This window comes from Wasmannia auropunctata, unplaced genomic scaffold (genome assembly GCF_000956235.1).
Source record: "Wasmannia auropunctata unplaced genomic scaffold, wasmannia.A_1.0 LD336026.1, whole genome shotgun sequence".
Lineage (NCBI taxonomy): Eukaryota > Metazoa > Arthropoda > Insecta > Hymenoptera > Formicidae > Wasmannia > Wasmannia auropunctata.
This window is the reverse complement of record NW_012026864.1, coordinates 1200191-1225099: the sequence shown is the minus strand read 5'-3', so window position 1 is coordinate 1225099 and position 24909 is coordinate 1200191. Positions and strand designations below refer to the sequence as shown.

Sequence of the window (24909 nt, the reverse complement as noted above, 5' to 3'; positions counted from 1 at the left end):
GGGGGGAGCAAATCGAAAGTATTAGAAAGCAACGATTTTGATAATGATAATCGATCTCTGTCGGAACACTGGATCGAAAATAGCAACCATGATTGTAATAATGTAATTCTTAAACATGTAGCTCGACTGTTTTTTCGAATAATTTTTATATAATTAAAAGTAATTTATGAGCATATTTTATTTTTGATATTTTTATATTATTTTAATTGGATGTATAATAGTAGTTGGATACATTTTTTTAAATAGATTAATATGTATACGAATATATACTTTTTATATGATTTTTTTAGATTTTCACTTGAATATGTATGCAAATATGTATATTTATATACTTTACATATATTTTATTATGCATGTACATTTATTATATTTTACTACGCCATGAATTTATAATATTGAAAATATAATTGAAAGACTTGGAGAAAGGTTGAACCTATACTTTCTAAATATGGCCTGGCAATAGAAGGCAAAGTCGTGTCCGTTCTTTCTATAAGTGTTCAGAAATACATTTCATGCATATTAACACATATTATACATTGGATGTATTTTGATTGGTACATACGTTTTCATTATGCTTGCATAAGTTGTATCATAGAACGTAATCAATGCATCATATATTTCAGTGACATGTGCAATATGTATTTCTGGACACTGAGAAAGAGAAATTACTAAAAAATTTTCTTTTTTTTTATCTGAAGAATAAACTTGATTTCTAATTCTTAAATTGAGTACTTCTACTAATTTATATAATTGTATTACAGGTCTTGTCTTCATCTTTAATCCGATCCGAAGTAAGCAGGATACAATGGCAGATAACGACGATCTTTTGGATTATGAAGACGAGGAACAGACTGAGCAGGTTGTTGACGGAAGTGGAGATGTTCCAGCTAAGAAGGAAGTCAAGGGCACATATGTCTCCATCCACAGCAGTGGATTTCGAGATTTCCTTCTCAAGCCAGAAATTCTTCGTGCCATTGTCGACTGTGGTTTTGAACATCCGTCTGAAGGTGAACAGTTGTTTCTTTATAACAATCTTCATTTTACTTTAATCTTTGTTTCTTTATGTTACAATGATGAGTTAGGTTTATCCTTTAATGCTAGATAGGGACAGCTGAAGTTTCTGTGATCGAAACAAGGCATTTCTGATTTATTTACCTCTTCCCAATCTTTACCATAAGATATTTTTTTACAATATATTAATAGATAAACTTTTCCTATGCTTACAGTGCAACACGAATGCATTCCTCAAGCGGTTCTTGGCATGGATATACTGTGCCAGGCAAAATCGGGTATGGGGAAAACAGCTGTGTTCGTATTAGCGACTCTGCAACAGCTGGAAGCAACGGAGAATAATAACCAAGTCTACGTTCTAGTAATGTGTCATACTCGAGAATTGGCTTTTCAAATCAGTAAAGAATATGAGAGGTTCAGCAAGTACATGCCATACGTGAAAGTAAGTTCTACAAAGTTTTAATTGTGTATAAGCTACGCGCGAATAAGTAGAATAACAGAGTTGCATGCGTTTTTCAAGTTTTTTAACAATATAAATTTAACATAAAAATTTTTTTAACAAAATTTTATATTTATACACATATGAATTCTTTAATGAATTATAGAATATTACATATACTTCACGTTAAATACTCTTCACATAATGTAGCAGTGAATTTGGATTACAGCAATATATTTTTACCTTTCAATGGATATTAATCAGTATCTTGTATATTACAAATTATTCTATATATTACTAAAAATTGAGGTTTATAATATTTGGTTTTTACGATAAAATTCCTTTCGTTATAGGTTGGCGTATTCTTCGGTGGTTTACCAATCCAGAAAGACGAAGAGGTCTTGAAGACAGTATGCCCTCACATTGTTGTCGGCACCCCCGGTCGTATTCTCGCTCTTGTACGCAACAAGAAACTGAATCTAAAACACCTGAAACACTTCATTCTTGACGAGTGCGACAAGATGCTTGAGTTATTAGGTGCGTCACAAACCAGTACTATATCCTAATTTATACTAAACCAATACTAGTTTATTAAAAAATAATTTTGTCGAAAAGAATCGCATGATGTATTACTAACGATCTTATCCAGGATCCATGCTGACTAAATATCCCACAATCAAACTGAACGTTTCTGTAAAATTTACCACGCTGTGTTGCTGTTGCAGATATGCGCCGGGACGTACAGGAAATATTCCGAAGCACACCGCACAGCAAGCAAGTCATGATGTTCAGTGCCACGCTGTCCAAGGAGATACGTCCTGTCTGCAAAAAATTCATGCAAGATGTAATTACACAATCTTCCTCCTCACTTCAATCTACAATTGCTCCTACCTCGTTGGCACATTCGTGTCCAGGCCAAAGCTCAAGCCACATTATAAATATCAATGTCGGCGCATCCGCGGGTTAGGCGATTTAAACGCCACTTCGAAGGAATGAATACCGAGTTCGGAAAAAAAAATGAAATCTCATTCGATAACGTTCGATAAACGACACAGTTGTACGCTCGACACTCACGTCCAACACGATATCTCGTTGCTCTTTCTGATTCCAATTACAAGTCTAAACTCTGTTGGACGTGTCATCTGCATCTGCATATACATACGGAGAGGAAGAGTATATTTGTCTAAAACCGCGAGTTCGTCGACCGTTCGACACGGTGCTCGGGAGAGAGATCCGAGTTAGAGTTCCCGATCGAGATAAAGTCCCCTTTAATTAGTTGCTACGCATTCAAGGGACAACGCATATATAAAGATATAAAGATACGTTCAGGGAAAAGAAGGGTAGGGATACGAAATATTTCTACATTCTTTAACGGGTAACCGATCAGGAGCGTTAGAATTAGAATTAGGATCTGCGTTTGTTTGCAATTACGAGGGTGGGGGGCTAAGAAGACCTCAAGACAACCTGAAGACAGAAGAGCGCAAGAAAGAAGATGCAAGAGGATACTCAGGGGAATGATTAGGAATCAGTTAGGGAAAAGAGATATACATGAAACGGAAGCGTAGCGTAGCTCGTGATATTCGCGTCCATCCAATCGCAAATTCGAATCGCATATTACATTAAAGTTCTCTTATATCTCATGCAAAAGATTTCCGATTGCGATCCACACGGTCCGTTTAGTTACCGAGTGAAGTCAACGAGAATGCAAAAGAGAGTGCAAACGTGCATGAATCGTGCGATTTCGTGTCGTAGAAAGCCGTGTAAAAGCCCTCCGTGAAAGCTACATCACGCGCGTACCTCTGCCGCGTATCCTCTCCCCGCGAGAACCGCGCTCTCTTTATATTTCGCACGAGTGACGAAGTCGGGTCGCGACTTAAAAAATAAAAAAATAAAAACGGATGCCGAGAGTGAGAAATGCCGAGCGTCTATACCAACCGGAGTTATGCGAGTCGATTCTGGGCATCCTCTTAAGAGTGCCAGAAATTTGGGAGAAGAGATTTTGGCATCGAGCGGCCAGCGGATGCTGGATGTGTGACCGAGCGTTCTGTCATGAGTGCGCCTTCTTAAGTTCAGTTGGGACAAACTGCTGAGTTTTCGTTGTTGGCACTACCCAGAGATGGAAGTCGCCGGACCGTATGTAATTTATCTAATCCCGATCGACGATTATATTCCGCAACTTGAAATTGCGGAAGTCCCATTGCCACGGGACTTTCGATTGTTTACGGATATATACGGTAACTTTGTCTTAATGCTGTCTCCGAAGGAGGAAAAAGATATACATATTTGGTAGTACATTTACAAGAAAAATGGTTTGGCTTTGTCTTTTGGTGTCGCGCTTAAAGATTTCTTTTTAAAAAACACCGACCTTTTATTTTTTTGCAAACGGTACAGTTGCGTCAAGGAATAGAACAGTGTCATTTTATTTTTACTTTTACTTATTTTGTTTCATTGATTTTTGAACGGACGTCCCATCACATACATTCGATCGCACGACGGCGAGAACGATGGATACATCGAGACTGCAGACAGCCGCAAAAAAAATTCTGCAGCCTGAGAATCACATTTATAGGCAATTTTAATTTGTTCCACGGATCTGTTTTGTTTTATGAAATAACATTCTTTGTGCAGCCTATGGAGGTCTATGTCGACGACGAAGCGAAGCTCACTTTGAACGGTCTCCAACAGCATTACGTTAAGTTAAAGGAGAACGAGAAGAACAAGAAGTTGTTTGAACTACTTGATGTACTTGAGTTCAATCAGGTTTGTTTGCAAACTAGGCCAATCTACAGCGGATATACGTATTTTTCTTATCGCGCGGAGAATCTTCACACATGATGACAACAATTTTTCTTATCTTCTCGTGATGACTATCTTATCACTACCCACTATTCTGATGAAGATTCTTTCAAGTATTTACTTCAAAGAGTGATTTACACACACTTGATTCATTTGACAAATCTTTAACATTTTATGATATACAAAATATCGAATTAGAAATGTTTCTCTTCTTGAGATACACCAATGTGACACTATCAATTTACCTTTTAACAATTACTTCTGCATAGGTTGTCATATTTGTGAAGTCTGTACAAAGATGTATGGCTTTAGCGCAACTCTTGACCGAACAGAATTTCCCCGCGATTGGCATTCACCGAGGCATGACGCAGGAAGAGCGATTATCCAGATATCAGCAGTTCAAAGATTTTCAGAAAGTAAGTAATCCATGCATTTGTAAGTTCTACGAAATTTCATACGTGTTTCATATAAATTGAATCGAATCAAATAGATCACATATAAGATGACTGAAAAACCAAATAATATATTTTCAGCGTATTTTGGTGGCGACAAACCTGTTCGGTCGGGGTATGGATATAGAACGTGTGAACATCGTATTCAACTATGATATGCCAGAAGATTCCGACACATACTTGCATAGAGTAGCACGCGCTGGTCGTTTTGGTACAAAGGTAAATTCTTTGTTTATATTACTTTACTTATCGCGGAGAATCTTCACATGATGACGATAATTTTTCTTATCTTCTCGTGATGACTATCTTATCACTACCCACTATTCTGATGAAGATTCTTCCAAGTATTTACTTCAAAGAATGGTTTACACACTTGATTCATTTAACAAGTCTTTAACATTTTATGATATATAAGATATTCAATTATATAAGGTATCGGATGTGGTTTTATAGTAACTTTTTATATTATCAAATATTCATTATTATACTGGAAGTCAAACAAATCAAAATATTTAATGTTGGCAATTAATTCGAGTTGTGAATTATTTTTCGCTTTTACTAATTATAGATATATGATTTACTCATTTGGGAATGTTGTTTCACAGGGTCTTGCCATTACATTAGTAAGCGACGAAAGTGACGCCAAAATATTAAATGATGTTCAAGAAAGGTTTGACGTAAATATTACAGAATTACCGGACGAAATCGACCTCGCTTCATACAGTAAGTTTGACTTTTCAAAAATTTAACTTATTACTTCTCCCACAATCTGGTATTAAAATTCAATGTTTTTTTTTTTACTTACAGTTGAGGGACGATGAATTAAGACGCACTAAGTCACAGTATCTTAAAGCACGTAATTTAAGTGAGTACATTCAATTAGATATGAAATGATACTAAATATGAATTAGTATTTAGAACTGCATTTAAATAATTCGTTCTTTTTTTTTGCTTGCAGTAACTTCTTATTCCACGTAACATATTCTCATAACATTAAGGACGGGCACCAAATAAGAATTACAAATATCCGAAAGAAAAAACGTAATTGTGCATTCATTGCAAAAATACCGTGTTTTGTATAAGTTTATCAGCTATTTTCAATTATATGACCGGATATGACTGGTTGATCTATTGACTATCATAACTACTCTGACCACTAATACAATAAACTATTGATAAAAGTGTACATTACATGTCTTATTCCATTTACTAGAAAATAAGTGTTGTGTATAGTAGGTATATCAGAAAGAATGCACAGTCGTTACATAATCCTGTATGAACGACTAAAATAAAAACTTTTTATAAATATAGATCTATTTTTTGCAATTGATAATTTTCCTACTGATTTAGAAATAATTAAATTAAGATTTCATTAATTCTGACTTCGGTATGACTAACCTAAAATTGAAACACTAGAAACAGTTACGTATTATATTCTTGTGTATAGAATTATATTATTTTTTCCAAATTAATCGTACAAAATTATACAGAATTATGGATATCACATTTTTTTTGTTTGAATAGCTCCTTATAATTCAACGATTATATTGATTCTTCTACATATAACTACTGCAATTTGCGACAAAAAGTTGAAAGAAAAATTGTTTCCATATTCTTAATCCTAATCGATATTCGCTTAATCGAAATTTTCTTAACTAGTATTCCGCGGATCCAATGTGTATGTGTATCCGACACAACTTTAATATATCTTGTCTTAACGTAATTGAACTTTTTGTCACTTCAAAGGTCAAAATCTAAGGAATAAAATTGTACAATTTATATAAAGTTGTGAAAAAACATGTGTTTGTTTAACAATCTTTCACAATACGATCTGGAGATTGACGCGTAATTAAAAAAAAAAAAAATCTGGATCCGCTAGAATACCAATTAAAAATGTATTGCTAGTAAAAAGAATTATAGTCGACGTTAATGTAAACGTATACGTAGAATTAAGTACAATGTCACACGGGCATTAATGTGTCTCCGTAGTTTCGTATAAATCAAACGTGATATTAACTTTACATATACAAGATTACATTAAATAATAAGGAATTGGATAATCACAAATCTGCGCGAAACAAGCTTGATATTTTCAAGGTATTTGCGCAGAGTCGTGTAAATTGAAGTAGAATAAAAAAAAAATACTATATGGTTTAATGGTTTCATTTAGGTCTTGGTTTATTTTGTGATTTATTGCCAACTTGCGTGCTACCTCCGCGGCCTAATGGTGCAGAACCTCGTCCTCCTCTGCCAAAGGTACCTGCAAGACGCAACGAGCAACGATCAATAAATTGCTTTAAAGATTTTCAGATTGTCGATTAGATTTTCTACAGAATAATACGGATATAGGATATCTTTCGTAGAAAGGGCATAATTTCATTTATTCGTTTGAAACTTTTTTCAAAGACTGTAAATTTCCAATTGCTTGCAACTCTCAAATTTGAATACTTGAACATTCTCATTGAGAAAAAAATCGACAGTTTGCAGAAAGCACGCTTAGAGACGTTTCTTACGTAGGTTTTAATTTTGTGAAGCACAATTGTTTACCTCTACCACCGCCGCGTCCCCTCTGATTCTGGCCTCGACCCTTCATCTCGCCGCGACCCCTCGACTTCATCTGTATGTCTTCCTTCACCATGTCTATCACTTCGTCAGGGATCCGCAGGTACTTTATCGTGCTACCTCTTATATAGCACTCTGGCATCCTCCAGAACTTGTCGCCATCCTAATAACATTGTCAGATTTTATATTGAATATCTATAACTTAACTCTAGAATTTTAATTAATTACGAATTGAAAACGCTTTTAAATAAAAATAAAAAAAATAGGGAAAATGAAGTAAAATACAAATACTAGCATAAACAAAATATTAAACGTTTCAAATATCTAGTATGTGCCGACAGGTTTTACTCGAGCTTTCGCTTTTGCCATAAAAGAAACAATCTCGTTCAGTACAACTTTTCTCACTGTTTTCACAGATCCGTTTAATTGAATTTGAACTCGAGGTAAACAAGAAGTCTTCCCTAGGATCAACATGGACACGGTAATGCTCTTACCCTTGAGGTACATATAACCTCTCTGAGGTTTATGTTCATCCAGTTATCGCAGCTGACTAAGTGACCGTTGTACGTTTCCCCATTCTTCAGCTCCACCAGCTGCAACGAGAGGCTTAGTTGGATTATTAATACACACAAGGACTACATATATATTCAAGTATTCTTCTTCAAAAGATATTGCACAAAAATCCATCAACTTACCATGGGGTGGTTTTGCGCCGTTTTCAGCAAAGTGAGAGGTAACTGGAAAGAGTTAAACAGCATTAGAGTTAAACAGTATTAAAGGGAGCGAGGTCGGTCTCTCGAATAGAAATGAAAATAACAAGCTTACCATTGTAACAATTAATTGGACTTCACTTTTCGACTTTTAGGTTACGTGCCGACCAGCCAGTCAATTAGATTTGAAAACAATAATCTTCTTCTTCTTCTTTTTCCTTTGGGTGGCCCCGGTCCCCTGTACAGGGGTACACTTGGCCAGTCTTTCTATCTTAGATGAGTGAGTACTAAATCTTGATAAATGAATACCAATACTTGATGACTAAATGGATACTAATCCTAAGCAGAAAACTGTTAATCGAATGATGCAATACCAAAACGTGCTGATGGAATACTCGGCCACAGAGTACAGACATCCACCTCAGTCCGTGGCTCGCAAAAGAATCTCGAAAACAATAATCGTCTGCGAGCGCCAACTGCCGGTGAGATTATGTACTTTTCCGACGCTACTGCGTCGTTCCATCTTTGTCGTTCATTTTAGACGCCGAAACAAGAGTAGTGCGACGCGACGACTGCATTCGGGGACGCGCGCTATCGCGGCTATTAAGTATAAGTATGCGCGTCATTTTTTTCCTTTATCGTTAATTAGCCACCAGATAAGGACAAAATGGTGCAATAGCGCTAGTAGCGTCCCATGTTTAAAAAAATAATAGCATGTTGAAAAAAGAATTATCTCTTTCCGCACAAAAGATATGGACATTTATCGATATCATATCGCGCGCAACTCTATTGTTTACAATGTCTCTATATACATGTTGAGCTGCGTGACTGTCGATAATAAACGGCGGACAGCTTCGATTTTAGGCTGTCAAATCGCCGAATCGATATACGTATATGTATCGTGGCTGCAACGACCGCGTTTCACCGCGTTTCATTCAAGTTCGCGCGTTGCATAATGTGGGAATTGCATAAATAGAGCAGTTTCGTGAATGAAAGCGTCGTCCCGCGACGTCACGATATCGGCGTTTAAACTCTCGCCGCGTTACTTCAAGATCTACGTCCGAGATTTTGATAATTGAATAATCTCATAGTTTCATCGACTATCTCTTTATATAGAATGGCATTCAAGACCGGTTGTCTGATCGAACGCATTTCATCGGTACGGGGGAAGAAAAAATAGTTAAATTAAATCATCAGTACGGGAAGAAAAAATAGTTAGATTAAAGCTCGCTGCATGAATTTGTTTTACTTAAAAATATTGATTTTCTTGAATTGAGCTGGTATCCTAATATATAATTTTTTATATATGTATACATATATATATATATAATTAGTTTAATTCTTAATAAAATATATATAAGTATATTAGCTTAATTCTTAATAAAAAAAATCAAACATGCTTTCAATAATATATTTAGATAAAATAGGTGAATTTTAATTTCGCAATTTGAAAAATAGTGGCCACAGATTTTGATTACATGACAATCGCGACGCCAAGTCATTATACATATGCGATTGTCGCGAAATACGAATTAATATGACATTAACGAGCGGGATGATCCAGCGGTACACACACGTGTACGTGGCACTCGGCCGTTTCGTAAAGGCGACGATCAGTGTTTTTTAATCGGTGCCCCTCTCTCCGTGCCATTGTTTCCCATTGTTTACGCCCGCCAGCAATGCCATACAGTTGTTCATATACTTCAAAACGGTCATACGCGCGGCGATCGCGGCCGATCTCTCGTCAGCACGCAAGCTCGCGCGAGTGAGGTACATACGTATACATACATACATACCCGCGGCTACGCGACTCGTCCGGCGAAAAACAATTCGCGCGCGCGCGCGCGCGAGACATTCGTGGCATTGTCGCGCACGGCCAGTGCTTCGCGCCGTTCGTTCGTCGCGCGGACTACCGTGCGACCGACACGATGGAATAAGTGATCGCGGTTGTCGCGAAACTGGAAGCTGAAGAAAACCCTGATCGTCGTGACTAGGCGACGACTGAAGCGCAATCGTGAGTATGACAAAAGCCGTCGTCTTTGCAATTCCGTGGATTCGTCCTCGTGTCCGAATCTGCGAGAGAAATTTTTTTGCGGTCCTGAATCAAGCTAGATTCGATTGTAATGCGTTGCAAAATAGTCCATCGCATAATCCTTCGAAGCATTCGAATGCAATTCCGATCGACGAGCTGTATTTTTTTTTTTTAAGATCTCCATAAATTCCTGCGGGTAAAAAAATTCTTCGATTCACGTTAGACCAACAGATTGGATAAAAGAAGAGAGCGAAATACTTGATCTTCCATTCATTTTCGTTTCGCGAATTTGGAACTGTAAAGGGTTGATATAATTAATTCTTAATAAGGATTAGTTAATAAAAATGTCGGTGCACTCGATAGCGATTTGAGACACCGCGTGAATGATCCCAGATACAAAAAGCTCTTGCACATCTTAAAATTGAATTTGAATTATGCAATTATGTATTCTGAGTAGTCTTGCGATATAAAATCCTCTCACGTGGCTTTTAAAATGGTTCAGAAGCACACTTTCCAGAAATGCTGACATGAAGATACTTGATCTCTTCTTCATATAAACATTTATTCCATCTGTTAAGTTCATGATTATAAATAATATATACGCATCATCTGATCGGGTTACAGAAAATCATGATTTCCGATGACCTATTGGCGATATATTATCGCTAAACGTTTAGAATTATTTGAAGTCTTGCGATATATATTCTATATAAAAGCTATTTGCCGTCATGGTATGAAAGATAAGCGATGATATGCAGAAATCGTGAGATCTCACGGTTTCTTTTCTATAAAGAGCACGATTTCTTTAAGTCGCGAATCAGATAACGGAAAATTCTTCGTCGAAGATACAATAATAAACGCTGAAAATTAAGTTTCCACTTGGTGAGAAATCAACAGATCGACATGCACATCGAATCAATGTCATCCGCGTTATCGGTGCAAGCAAAGTCGAATAGATAAAATGCGGATTGATTTAGGGAGGCATGCAGAGAGAGCGAGAGAGAGAGTCTGCAACTTTTTAAAATCATATAGAATCGCGCTCGTGCGACTCTCGCGAGATGTGAAAAAAAAAATTGTGGATAGAAGACGTTTTTCAGTAATGCATATTTGTCCGCGCTAGCGTTACATCGTTATCTCTGATTAAATAGTACTATCAGTACGATACACACGTCGTATATGAAAGAGATAAGTGTAAATCACTTCTCACAGATAAGATCGCGAGAATTATATGCATATCATGCGTGAATACATTATGTTAAATGAATAACGGCGATCCTTTCTTCGCGAGCAAAGATAAAATAATTGTAAATAATCTATATTTGGAACTGCGCAAAGTTCTTAATCCTTTGTTTATTGGACAACAAAGCAGCGAATATCGCTGGCAATTTAATAACTCAAATTTTTTAAGCTGCTATCATAAATTATTCGCAAGGTCCTCGTGAGTTTTTAACGCGAGATGGTTCGCCGAATTCGAAATTATCTCCGCGGAAACCTAATTTAGCTGTCGTGAGTGAACTGAAACGATAGGTAATCGTAATCCGCAAATGTAGATATAGATTGAAGAGTGGGAAAATACGTATCGCGTGATGCCGATGAAAGATGATGATCATCGATTCGACGGGTAAGCACGAACATGTGGCATATGTATGTACATACGAAAACATCGATGAAAGCAGAAAATTAGCCGGTGCGTGCGTAAGTCCAATAGAAATAGCCCCGTCCTGGCCATCACGACTCGGCCATCAGGAACGACCGCTACAATCACGTGGCCATTTGCCGCCTATGTGATTATAAGAGACGGCAACACAAAGTTGTGCGTATACGCGATTCATTTACGTTTCATCGTAAAACGACGTTACAAAAGAGGCTCGGCCGAGAGGCTTACATTTCCGAGGTATCGACTTTTACCTACCTGGAAAACAGACCGCGCGCTTATATTATTGTCTTAAAGTCGCCACGCCGTCCAGAGTCCATAGACTCTTTCTCTCACCCTCGCTCGGCAAGTTTTTATTATTCAAGGTATTATAAGATACATTATTGAAGGGGGGGATATCGCGACGTTGTAATAGATACCTGTAATAGAGCGCGCGAATATTATCGCGATATCGACATTGCATTACTGTCGGCGAACTTTTGTACCTTTCCTAGTAGGACGAGAGATCATATTGTATATTACTGATAGAGTCGCCACGTTACTATTAATCAAAATTTAATTAAATGCTCTTTAGAATAATATAAAAAAATCAAGTTTCTCTCTCTCTCTCTCACTCACTCATGTTTTATTTTAACAAATCTCAATAGAATTTTTAATTTACAAATCTAATTTTTTGTAATGACTAATTGAAAATAAAAGCCAATCCATTAATTAGAAAACATTAAATTTTTCAAGAAACTAATTTTTCTTTCGCATCATATTAATTTTTATTCGTAGAGTAAATAAAAAATAACTACAACTTCTAGAAAAATGTTCGATTACAAACGAAATTTGAACAGAAAGTCTCACTAAATATTTTTCTGATAATATGATATTGAAATAGGACAAAAAATATTATATAAATTCTTAACTTTATAATTAATGTAATTATTAATTATGTAATGCCAGTAGTATATTCATTTTTTATCCTTTTTCTAATACTGTCAACATATTATATGAACATTAATCATAAATGAATAATGAATGCTTGGCTAATAACAGAGATAACCATTTCGTTTTCATATCCATATTATTACCTGCCGCACAATCGCTACCTTCGGATTCTAAGATTTCTATATTATATTTGAAACCCTTAAAAAATCTTCTCGTCAGCAACTCGTAACAAACGCACTTTGATTCACTACTGTAACAATTGTGCTAAGCGTATCATCGCTTAAATAAAACTTAATCAAGAGGACAGTCTCTCTGCTTATTTAAAATATTACGTCTCGCACATGACATATCGTGACTTTGTTTTCGCGGACTAATTGTAAGAATCGTGAATTCGATACGTCTTACGATACGTATTGAGGGAGTCAATATAAGTAAAATAATAGTTACAAAACAACTTTTGTAGTACGAATAATAAATTAGATTAAAAAAGAACTTAAATTTGAATGATTTTATATATTAACTAAAAACGAATAATTTAATTATTTAGTTTTCAATTAAGAACGCAATTTAAAGATTACTATAGTATCGAGTGCAATCGACCTTGCCTATTAATACATTAATTAAGGATTAAGAATTGAATTTTATTTTTCACATTTTTTACAAGAAAAACTAGGAAAAAATATTTTAAAAAGTTAAAGTGTTATGTCAACTGTATATATTAAATCAAACGATTGAATGTTTAATACATCGGTAATCTTTCACTTTATTGGTATAGTAATGATATGCAATATTAGCAATGTATTGCATTTAATTTACAGCAAATATTAATTTTATACTGTATAAATATATTCTTAATGCATATCTAATATATCCACTGTTTAATTAACGTATCGTGTAATCTTACGTGAAACTCATCCAATCAAAATACATTTATTCAGAATAGTAATTAAACACCCTTTTGAGCCAACGCAATTCTTGTATAGCGTAACAATGTTCGTTCATTATAAATTGTGAAAAAAAAGAATAAAAACGCATATGTTTCGACCCTTGATTTGGGTTTTTTTCTACCATATTAATTTATTTTCGAAATTTACAAAACGTTTATATGTGTGTTTTTCTTCTTTTTTTTCATAAATTAAATAAACGAACGTTGTTACGCTACAAGAATTGCGTTGGCTCTAAAAGTCATTTAATCACTATTTTTCATTTATCATTTCGGAGCCTACTTAATATTTTTATCTCAAAATATTTACGTGAATCGCGATTCCAACAAATTCACGCGACAATTTTCGCTGGTCGCCTTTTAGGAAATCCACGATATGTTCCGATTAGATCCCTCGAAATTTCGTCGTCTCGAGCTCTGTTTCGTGACATAAAGTCGTCCACTCAGTTACGACTTTCGCAGGTTCCTGATATCCTATCTGAGAAAGAATTAACACGCTTTTATCACGACACCGACCGAAACATTCTTCCGCATTGAGCGGAACGTAATTTACAAGCGCGCTTAGAAATATTTATAATGACAGCAGTTACGAGTTTTTTTCTATCGATGCGCGTAGTACATCACGTGGCAGAAGTTGCTACTTTCGAAAAGTGCGACACGTGGTGTTTCGTAAATAATTAACGGGTCTAGATAGAGGCGCGCGCAATGCGGGTGAAATCAATCTTCGCTCGAATTGTGCAAAATGTTGCAACGATCGCGGAGGATCCCGCACGCGGATGAGTCGCGTACGGCGCTCGTAAATATTGACAGATCATCACCGGCCGCGGCGATTCCTTCGCGAGCGAACTGCTATAATATAGATTAGAAATCGATTGGCTTTGATATAGAAATTGCGGAATTTCCTTTGCGAATGCCCTCCGCGGCCGGAATCGGGGGCGCGCCCCCGCCCCCCTCCCCTGCCGCGACCGACCTCGTTATCGTGATCGCATTTGCGATCGTGGTTATAATCTCTGCTGCCTTTAATGTAGGCAGATCGGAAAGTCCTCGGGGGTTTGTCCTCGGCGGAGGTCGAGTCGGCGAATCCTAAATAAAGTATGAACGCTCTGCGAAACACCCACATGTTATAGCCGCTGCCGCCGCCGCCGCGGACGAGTCGCGGGCGATACGCACAATCGTGTGGGTCACGTCGCGCGCCGCGAGAGACCGAGGGTTCCTTTACCTTTTGCCACTATTTCAGTTCAAGGCCTCTGTTTCAATTCAAGGCCGAGTCTATACATCGTATAGATACTTCCCGTCTATATCACTTCTCGCGCTGAAAAAAAAAAACATAAAATTCGGAGCGTTAAATATTAATAATTCTATCCGGAGAAACGCGAACTTTTTGTCTAAAGGGCATAACGTATAGGTGTGACTTTTTTAAAGTTGGCCGATTCTGGCAAATTATGCGAAATGGGGAATATAAAATTGGTGGAACATAAAATGTTTACACGTATTTAAGAGGAAGATTTGAATTATGAGTACAATGTTCACTTTCGTCCAATGCAGATTAACTTTAATCTCAATTTAACTTTGAATTTTTACTCTCTTCTAGTTCTAAAAATTAGAAAAAAATAGAGAATAAGTTGAACTGAGATTAAAGTTAATGTACAAGAAATGGGGCCTAATTGAGATGGAATAAAATTGACAATTGAGACTTTGTAAGCAGACCTCTGAAAATAATTGTTTTAAAAATTGAAAACTTTCAGGTATTGAATATACACATTAGTTTTGGGGGATAAATACTGCATGATTAACAAGTATGCCTTAAGAAATTGTCTAAATTATAAAATCGATAGATATACGTCACGTCATTAACGATTTCCGATACCTGTGAGACACATTGTCCTTGTAACTACAAAAGGCTTCATTAAATGACCTTACAGTATACTGGCTTAATCTTATAATTCTCTTAAGCACGTAAACAGAAATACGCGCAAGGTCTCGTCAAGTTTCAGCGCCTGTTTGTGTAAACTAACAAATTAGATGGAAATGCTAACTTCTGACGAAATATTATTCACAAAAAAGATTATTCGATATTTCTCTCTCTCTCTCCCTACAATTCGCATAGGTAAATTATAGAAAATGTAACGTCGCGGTGCAAAAATTAGTGTTTGTGCAAATAATGTTCTGCCCTATTTAGAACTCCGAATAAAAAATGTGGGGGAAGCACGCGGGTCGAATTCACCTTCCGCGAAGGGGTTAATCTAACAGAATGACAGAGAAATTATGTGTAGCAGCCGGTGGAGACCTCGACGCGACGGCCGCACGCGAGGAGCGGCCAGCCAGCACGCGCGTCTCGCGCCTCTCACGCACACGAGGCGGCAGGAGCGCGCACGTATACCACGTACGTCGTATTGTACATACATACAGCGGCACCGCGCGCACGCGGCCGGCGGCGGCGTCGACGCGTGCACCAGTCGCGCACGATGACGCGCATCGACGAGGCGCGCCGACCGCATGACGGCGCCACGAGAAACGGCGTCGCGACGCTGTCGTCAGGCGGCGCCGGTCGCGGAGAAACGTGGCGGGGTGTACGGTGTGCGGTGCGGAACGCGCGCGGACGAACGGACGGAGTCGGCTGGTGCAAGTGGAACGGTAAAGTACGGGAAAGCGGCAGATTCGCCGACGATCCTCGAGTATCTTCCCAGGTCGATCCTCTCGCGACAGCCCGCGCGTTTCGCTCTCGCAGGCTCCTAGAGACGAGCCTACCGAGCCCGCGAACTGCCCGAGTCGCGAAAGCGAGCGCGCGCGCGCGCACACGCGCTCCTACCCCTCGTACCCTTCTGCCGTTACTTCCTCTCCTCACCCCCACCCCTTCCCCCGCGTTTCTCTTTCTGTCATTCATAATCTTTTCGCCTGTACTCCTCTGTGTTCCTTTCCTCGTCGGAGTAACGCTCTCTCTCCGGGAGAGACAAGCCTCTCGCGTATACGCAGTGCTTATCACTGGCTGCCCATCCGGCTACACCCAGCCGCGGGTGTATCTATCTGACGCGAGAAGGCTAAAGCGCCTGAAGAACCCGGCCTACTATACTCAGGAGTACCAGGGTGCAGCCGGCGAGTGTCTGGCGTGAGCGGTAGACGTGTCTTACTTGCGGCGCGATTATATACACGCGTGTTCACGCGCGATGCGTCGCGGCCCGCGGTGTGCGTACGTGTGTGCGTGCCGACGTGCCGGTGCAAGACGGTCGTCCGTCCTCCTCTCGCGTCATTGTTATTGTCGGCCTGTCGTTCTAACCACCCCGCCAGTGACTAATTGAGCTCGGCGGCGACGACGAGGCCGAGCCTCTCGCATGGCTGCCGCGTCGCGCGTCGACGATCCTGTCAACACCCGCCGCCGCCGCCGCCGCCGGCTACCGCTGCCGCTGCCGCCGCCGCTGCTGTCAAGAGTCGAGGAGGAGACACTTCGAGAGTGCCGGCAGCAGCAACAGAGTAGCGTGGAGGTACGACATCGTGAAGTTACCTCGTCGGTTTCCAAAATCCGGTTGAAGCGAGATTGGAGTTTTTTTTTTTTTTTGCGCAAGTGCCATGTGTCCTAACTACGTTCACTCTCGGTCGGGTTTACCGCAGCTCTCCGTCGAGAATCCGCACTTTTTCCAGCGATGAAGTACTCCTCGTCAGGGATGGAGGGGAGGGGGGGCGGGGATATATCCCTGGTACATCCCTTCAGCATTTCGTGTCTGTTACCCTTCGCTCACGTGCGAGACGACGTACGTGTTCTGTTCGCCAGCACAAGTGGTAGTTGATTGCGTGCACCACGGTCAATCCTTTTGAATCCTGTGTGAGAGAGAAGCGTGTATGTGTGTTGGGATAAATTAACTTTATTTTTAGCTGCCTCGTTATAGTCGTCCAACGTGACCAAAACCTTGTTTCACCGTTAATACTACCATCCTTTGTATATAATTGGACTGCTTTTAAGAATCGTTTACCATCTCTGTGTCTCGCAATTGAAAGATGAGTTCTATGGAGTTTTTATATAAAGAAAAATACGCGCAGACACAGCGTTATATGATCAATAGCAATTTACAAGGTAAAACATTTTAATTTGCTTAAGAAAAAAAAACTCATTCATTAGGCTCAATATTTTAAACTCTAACGACAAATTATATTTATTTTTTAAATTCTACTTATGAAACCACCTTCTGATATCTATGGGATTTATATTTCAATCAATTATATAAATAATTGATGTTGCTCAGTTAATAAAATTAAATCAATAATGCCGTTCGCCACGAGCTATTCAAGTGGTATTACTATCGCACAAAGAAATCCATTGATATTAATAGATTCAATTATATTCTTTAATTTTTTTTCTTTTGAATTCCGATCTCATCGAACGCGAGCGGAATACTCAAGTGCGCATTCCATCTATGTCCGGCGATGCCCTCAGATTAAACGAGTCGTATACTATATACAATGAATCATATATATATATATATATATATATAAGAATATTCACACGCTGCCAATTTACTTGCGGCAACAAACGATTGATGTATTTTCGAAGAGAATTTTTATAAGAACGTGTAGAATTATATTAATTTTAAGTTTCCGAATTATTACGTAAATTTTAAGATTACTATCTTAAAATTTCAAAAATTACTACTTGTGACAAAAAAAAAGTGAAACGGTAGAATATCGATATCACAAGAGTATTTCATATAATTGGATCAAAGTATAATTATTACATTAAAATAATTTTATCAATATTTTATTGAAATCGCTTTTGAATTTGATAATTCCTGGACAATTTCGATTATATGTTTATATTCTGCTGTGAAGCTCCAATTTCTATTTTTTGGAGTTAATTAAAAATTACGTCAATCGAAATCTTCCTCAGTAATTATATATCCAGGATAGCTTTGCTTTCGCGAAGATATCAATCGTTTGAAGTCACAAGTCAGGCATGGCTAGATGGGATGGGACAAGCTGGATGGGAGTACAAACACCGTTGTGACTCACTGCATGCGTACGCGTAGATGAATGCATGCACTTGCCCATCGTCGCGGGAGGAGAGAGCGCTCGCAGAGACGCGTATATGCACGTGTATATATACGGGCGCGCGCGTGCGCTCATATTCATTTCATTTGAATCCTAACGAGACGGACGTGCCATTCCTCCTGCATGAGTCCTTTGGTGCCGTACATCATCGACCATCGCGCGCGGCGGCATGCATGCATGCTCCGAACGCGAGCGAGAGATACGTCTCTGCCTGCGGGTGGCGTGTGCGAATAAATGCAGCGTTACGAACCTTTGAACCGTGCCAGAAAGATACACACACGCTCACGTAACGTAGGTACGTACAATGCGACGGAGATTACGACTTGCGCGAGTATCAAACGAGATCACTTCAATCCGTCTCCTCTTCGCCTTCTCTTTGATCTCGCTTTCGTGCGGCCGCACCGCGAACCGGTCGCGCATTAGGATATCTGTTGTGTCAGCGGCGGCTTTACGGTCGACTTATCCTTATGTTTATTCGATAAACCTCGGCTAAGCTGTCTGCCGCTAATGATGCGCGAGACCAGCATATTATCTTTTGAATAAGTTGCTACGGAAATTTAGATTTAATAGCCTCTTCGGGGATATTGCGTTCTCTTCGATATTCATAGCATGCAGATTGCAAGGTAATTTTTTTACAAGATCAAGACATACTCGAGGACGATCGTTAGTATTCAGTGTCGGGGAACAAGTTACGTATTATTGACGGAAATGTGTGCAACGAATGTGGCATTGAAAGAAAATGGGTGTGTAAAGGTTTTTCTAATTTAATAACAACACGCGTGTCGCGCGCGGCGCAAACGACGACGCGCCTCCGTCCAGGGTAACCGCGATAAGCCATAACAATAAGCGAGCGCCGCAGAGAGCCGAGAGCGTCTATACGGCGCGAAGATGTGAATTTCGCGTGCGGATGATGAACGTACGCGATACGCCCGCGTGTATAGCGGCGTAGAAATTGATCGGTTACGTTGTTGTGCGAGAGAGCCTTTAACCCTTCGCCTTCGGTTTAATTACCGGCACGCGATCCCCTCGGACGGGGGCGCATAAAAAAGCCAGCCTATTTCGAAAATCAATTCGAGCGGCAATTTGCACCTGCCGAGTGACGATGCTCGACCTTCTGAGGATCCCGAATCCAGCGTCGCACAGGGCAATAGGTTATAGCTTTCCCTTTCTTGCGCTGACATTCTCCCCTTCACCGTTTGTAGTACACAGCCGTTTCATCGAACGATTTTGCTCCGACATTCTGGTTACACCACTGCAAAAATATATAAATAAACATATATGTACACGGAGAGAATTTTATTTTAAAATTTACTCTGCAAATCATGTTAATAGTAGGATAACATAGTATTTCGACAAATTTTATGTGATTTTTATTATTTTTTTTAAATATGTACTACAACAAATTTATTGTAGTGCACAGTAAAAAAAATATTGAGAAAATAAAATCACATCGAATTTGTTGAAATACTATATCTTATGATTAACATGATTTTCAAGGTAAATTTTAAAAGGAAATTCTCTCCGTGTATAGAATAATTTTCACTAAATATATACATTTCCTGTGAACTGCATATTTTTCGACCGGCTCCAAGTTATTTTTTTTCTTTAGCGAAAACATTGGAGGTCCATTATTTATTTCACAATTATTGCACGATTTTCAAGTTTTCAATATTATTTTTGTAACAAACTTTCAAATTAGAATTCTTTGTACCGAAATAAAATCTCTTTAAAATCAAATTTGAAAAATACGATTTTATTATATTTTTTTAATAGCTAATTAAAAATCGACGGATACTTTGATATTTTTATTCAAAAAATCCGATTCAAAATTAGATAAAAATTCTGTGTTTTAAGAAAAGTATTTGGCACTAATTATACATATGCAAAAGATATGTATGTGTATTAAAACTAAAATAATTCAATGTTTCTCAATTTGTCACATATTATAATGAAAAACTTCATAAATGTGCGAGTACGTTCAGCGTCATTATAAATACGTTCTTGTATTCTTGCGCGCTCGCGTAAACGCATTAACACGTACAAATATGTGCCTCTTTTTAGTGTCACGCTCGAGAATCGTTAATGTTACAAGAATACCGCGCGAGCATTTCAACGGGTAGCGTAGGAGGCCCGCGAGTGTGAATGTGGATGTCGCGTGAATCCTCGAGAACACTCACGCGATGCTCGCGGAGATATAAAGACGTAACGTCTCTCCACGATTCCGTGTAAGTGCGGAATTAACCCACTTTACGACTCGCGCTGCGACTAATTTGAAATTGAGCGGAGCTCATTTCGTGTATTTCGGGGTGTGCGGCTTGTGTTTCCTTCACTCGACAATCGCGGCGATATTATACGTACAGCCCAATTACGAGATGTAAATGTATATGACTGCAGTATACGAAATGCATGTATACGCGGTGCTGTGTAATATTTGACGGTAATTGCGTATGAATGATGTATGAAAACGGGTAATATCAATTTAGATAGTATCAGCTGTCGGCGTTGCGTGGATATATGTGTGCAAAATGTGCTCGTTGTCAAGCGCGACATTTCCACGCTGCTCCACGCGAACCGCGAATTCTTCGGTCAGTCGCCAGCCGCTTGCTCCTCTGAGGAAACGCTCATCTACGACTGTCGACATTTCCCTCGATTGCTAGAGAAGCAATCGAGCTGCAACACCTACTATATATATATATATATATATATATATATATATCGACCCGAGTAACGCTCACGATAAGATTGAGATGATGTCATCTGAGGCTTCGTATCAGGGAATGTTTCATTCTATTGCAGGTGCTTGCCGCAACGTCTCTGATACCTGAAAAAAAAAACACGGAAGATCTGAAGTAAACGGTTCGAAATTTCTCTCAGGAATTCAAGGGAAGATCTGAAGTGAACGATTCTAAATTTCTCTCAGGATAATGCGCGGTCTGACAATTCATGACTTCATCGCACGGACCGGAGTGAACGATTTGTCGCGCGACGAGAAGAGAGCATCAAGGGAGGCGCATAATGTGATCGTCCCGAAATAATTCAACGTATATATATATATATGTATATATATATATATATATATACATATACAAGAAAGAAAAAAAAATCCATTGCCTTCATTCATCTTACGAGCGAGACGAAATATATAGCATCTCTTGATGCCGGCAAACGATTTCTGCCAAACGTGCCCGAGTCCCGCAGGAGCATGCCACTAGAACGTTGTCGCTCGTTCGCGTAGCCTTGCGTAATAAGAAATTTCCTCGGAGAACATAATGGAGGATATAAAAGTGCCGAACCTAGGACAGGCCGCGTCGGCCGCGTGTTCTATGGCGACCAATTTCCTGGCGCCGGTGAAGACCGAGCGCCAAATCTACGAGAACTCGATGCTCGAGGACGATCCCAATGCCAACTCGGTGGTGCCGACCTCGCAGGAGGAGGACAGGACTGTGCCCAGGTGGGGCCCGACTCACAAAGGCGCCCAGGAACTCGCGAATCTATACAGCACCGGTACGTATAGAAATCTCCTTATCGCGATCATTTTAAGACCGGCCGCCCTCGTTTCGCGTATCTCCGAAAGCACATTTGCATAGCGACGATAAACCGCCGGTGTCCTCCTTAAAATTTATGAGTTACCGAGAATCTATTACATGTGGTATTGCATACTGTATACACACTTAGAAAATTTTTGCCTCGTCACGAGAAGGAAGGGAGCGATATTAACGTATGCAAGGATTTATGTGTAAATGTATTTCATTGAATTTAAAAGAGGCGAGTCCGTTGTGTAACGCGCTTTTTTTCGCATATTTTCGCTCGTGACTTTTAAAAATTTCAAAATCTGGCTATTTATTATTAAAAATACTTACATGTTAAGTATCGATGAATTAAAGAAATTTATAACGACGAATTATTATACTAACAACATTATGTCCTTCATCAGGGAAGAGAACGCAAGAGTGCATCTGCGTGGGGATCTGCATCACTCTCATAGCCGTGAATTCTATGTTCGTGCTCATTAAGTTACGGCTGGAAAACTTGAGTTCCATAGCAATAGCTGCACTGTGCGGTATCATCACCGCCGACTTTGGCTCCGGCTTGGTTCACTGGGCCGCGGACACCTGGGGATCCGTTGAACTTCCGATTCTGGGGAAGGTAAAAAAGAAATATATAGAAACGAATATCTCAGAATAAATCCGTGAATTCTTATTTACGGAGAATTTTTTCCTTTCAGAATTTTCTACGACCATTCCGCGAGCATCACATAGATCCCACCAGTATAACGAGACACGATTTCATAGAGACTAACGGCGATAATTTTATGGTCGCGATACCAGTCCTATCCAAGCTCACATGGGACTTTCTAACGCTGTCCGAAGTGGAGATGCAACAGAAGTTCGTGTGGACGTGCTATTGGTTCCTGCTTGCCATTTTTGTAGCAATGACTAATCAGGTGAGTATCCAATTTGAGGAATATTAGAAAAATAGACGTCGTGAATATTTCTATTCCAGTAAAATTATCTTCTGGATTTTCAATGATGTATTCTAATTTTAGTTAAACACAAATATTCGCGAGAAATTACGCTGCTTTGCATATTGCCGTGCGATTAAAGGATGCGCCATGTACTTTACAGATACATAAGTGGTCGCATACGTATTTCGGATTACCCGCCTGGGTCATATGGCTTCAGGAGCACAGGATTATCCTGCCGAGGAAGCATCACCGTGTCCACCACGTCGCGCCCCACGAGACTTACTTTTGCATCACCACGGGATGGCTGAACTGGCCGTTAGAGAAGCTTCACTTTTGGTACATCTTGGAGGTGATAATCGAGTGGTCCACCGGCTGCAGGCCCAGAGCCGACGATCTAAAATGGGCGCAGAAACGTTCTTGAGAATTAATAATCGTCCTCCTTTCCCTACTGTACATTTTACTCTACGATCGGGATATTTAACGTACGGCCAAATGTCGGAAACACAACCAACAAAAACACAAACACATCGAACCGCAAGGCAGAGACTAAGTGGAAAAATTTGTATATGGGCAATAGCAAAACAAGTCGAGTATATTACATAATTATACTTCTTTCTTTTTCGTACTACGGGGCCTTTTGTGAAGACAGATAGAGTGTGTAAGGATAAATAGCATTATTCGGATATGCTTTTAAAGTTTACACATTTTTAATACGTACGCGCAATAAATACGTGTATATATATATACATATATATATATATATATACATATATATATATATATATATATGTATGACGAATAAGGGATAAGCCTGAATTTTCAGAGTCACGCTTACGAAATCTGCAATCTGACAAATCTGTCAGCACCACTATGTCGATAACATCTTTATGTATCGCACAATCATCGCGTATTAAATTGCACAAAAACAATATAAACTTTATTTCAAACACAATGTACAAGAGAGCAATTCGAGAAGAGCAACCGTGATATTAAAAGGCCATATATATATATACGAGGCGTAATAATAAGCTAAAATATACCTCATATTTTTTTAAAAACACGATTGCATTTTTCTAATGTGTCGTTAAACGAATAAAAAAGAACATTGAAAAATATTATATATATTAACACATAATAGATATGCGTATATATTTGTGTGTATGTATGTATATATATATACATGCATACACATACATATACACATATACGTATATGTACATACAATACATATATAACCCGATTATTAGTTATATAAATATTTTTGGAAATTATCGATTTATTTGCAAAATCATTTGCATTTACAGTCTACGAAAAATACTGTCAAATTTATTAATTTTTTTAAATTATTAGAACGCAACGTTTATCAATAAGCGCTCCAATATCATCTCTTAAACTGAACTTAAAACTGAACTCCCTGAACCTCCTAAAACATTTATGTGAGATTAATCAAAGTGTGTTTGCATATATAGATACATTGATTGAAACTAGCCAAATTGCCAATTTCAAGTTTTCACAATGGATATTCGATAATATAATTTTTTAATTAGGATAAGTTTATTTGTATATATTTTCTATTGGAATAAGTATGTTTTAAGGTATGTCATAAATATGTTAAAAGGATAATTTCGTCGAAGTAAAAAAATATTCAAAAGGATAATTTCGTCGGAGTAAAAAAATATTCTATCACTTCACCTCGCTTTAGTTTTAATAATTTGAAATTTCCTTCACGTATTCATTAATTCCTGTAAAATTGGCAATCTGGTTTTCGATCTCGCATTTTTATAAGGATATTTGATTTTATTATTGAAACTCGGAGCTAAGAATTGTATGTGATGCTACGTTAGATATCTGCCTGCCTGTGTGTTCTTAGAGGAA

At 38.6% G+C, this 24909-nt stretch overlaps 3 protein-coding genes and 1 long non-coding RNA gene across 7 annotated transcripts in view; 2 read left to right on the top strand and 2 right to left on the bottom strand.

Annotated features, from left to right (window-relative positions):
* Positions 1-6008, top strand: part of LOC105452708 (ATP-dependent RNA helicase WM6) — a 7033-nt gene extending 1025 nt beyond the window's left edge. The window contains exons 2-11 of the mRNA XM_011694063.1: positions 762-1007; positions 1227-1453; positions 1804-1987; positions 2176-2294; positions 4079-4210; positions 4516-4662; positions 4780-4917; positions 5304-5421; positions 5506-5563; positions 5657-6008. Coding sequence (XP_011692365.1) covers positions 806-1007; positions 1227-1453; positions 1804-1987; positions 2176-2294; positions 4079-4210; positions 4516-4662; positions 4780-4917; positions 5304-5421; positions 5506-5519 — 1281 coding nt within the window. The 5' untranslated portion in view covers positions 762-805 and the 3' untranslated portion in view covers positions 5520-5563; positions 5657-6008. The remainder of the gene's footprint in view (positions 1-761; positions 1008-1226; positions 1454-1803; positions 1988-2175; positions 2295-4078; positions 4211-4515; positions 4663-4779; positions 4918-5303; positions 5422-5505; positions 5564-5656) is intronic.
* Positions 6009-6120: 112 nt separating this feature from the next.
* LOC105452707 (U6 snRNA-associated Sm-like protein LSm4) lies at positions 6121-8502 on the bottom strand. 2 transcript variants are annotated; one of them, XM_011694062.1, is made up of 6 exons: positions 8345-8502; positions 8086-8263; positions 7956-7997; positions 7755-7853; positions 7246-7423; positions 6121-6958 (listed from the first exon to the last, which is right to left on the bottom strand). In XM_011694062.1, the coding sequence occupies exons 2-6, from the start codon at positions 8086-8088 to the stop codon at positions 6861-6863; spliced, it is 420 nt and encodes a 139-aa protein (XP_011692364.1). In that variant the 5' UTR covers positions 8089-8263; positions 8345-8502; the 3' UTR covers positions 6121-6860. The 2 variants fall into 2 exon arrangements, with proteins under 2 accessions (XP_011692364.1, XP_011692363.1); XM_011694061.1 differs by having other exon boundaries at positions 8086-8502.
* Positions 8503-9422: 920 nt separating this feature from the next.
* Positions 9423-23637, top strand: LOC105452706 (transmembrane protein 189). Of its 3 annotated transcripts, none has more exons than XM_011694057.1 (5): positions 9423-9984; positions 21366-22073; positions 22504-22715; positions 22795-23013; positions 23195-23637. In XM_011694057.1, the coding sequence occupies exons 2-5, from the start codon at positions 21839-21841 to the stop codon at positions 23453-23455; spliced, it is 927 nt and encodes a 308-aa protein (XP_011692359.1). In that variant the 5' UTR covers positions 9423-9984; positions 21366-21838; the 3' UTR covers positions 23456-23637. The 3 variants fall into 3 exon arrangements, with proteins under 3 accessions (XP_011692359.1, XP_011692361.1, XP_011692360.1); XM_011694059.1 differs by lacking the exon at positions 9423-9984 and adding an exon at positions 16131-16166; XM_011694058.1 differs by lacking the exon at positions 9423-9984 and adding an exon at positions 16945-17011.
* LOC105452705 lies at positions 17026-21390 on the bottom strand. Its single transcript, XR_974769.1, has 3 exons — positions 21305-21390; positions 19659-19821; positions 17026-17345 (listed from the first exon to the last, which is right to left on the bottom strand). It is a non-coding gene; the product is annotated as an uncharacterized LOC105452705 (long non-coding RNA).
* Positions 23638-24909: the final 1272 nt, after the last annotated feature.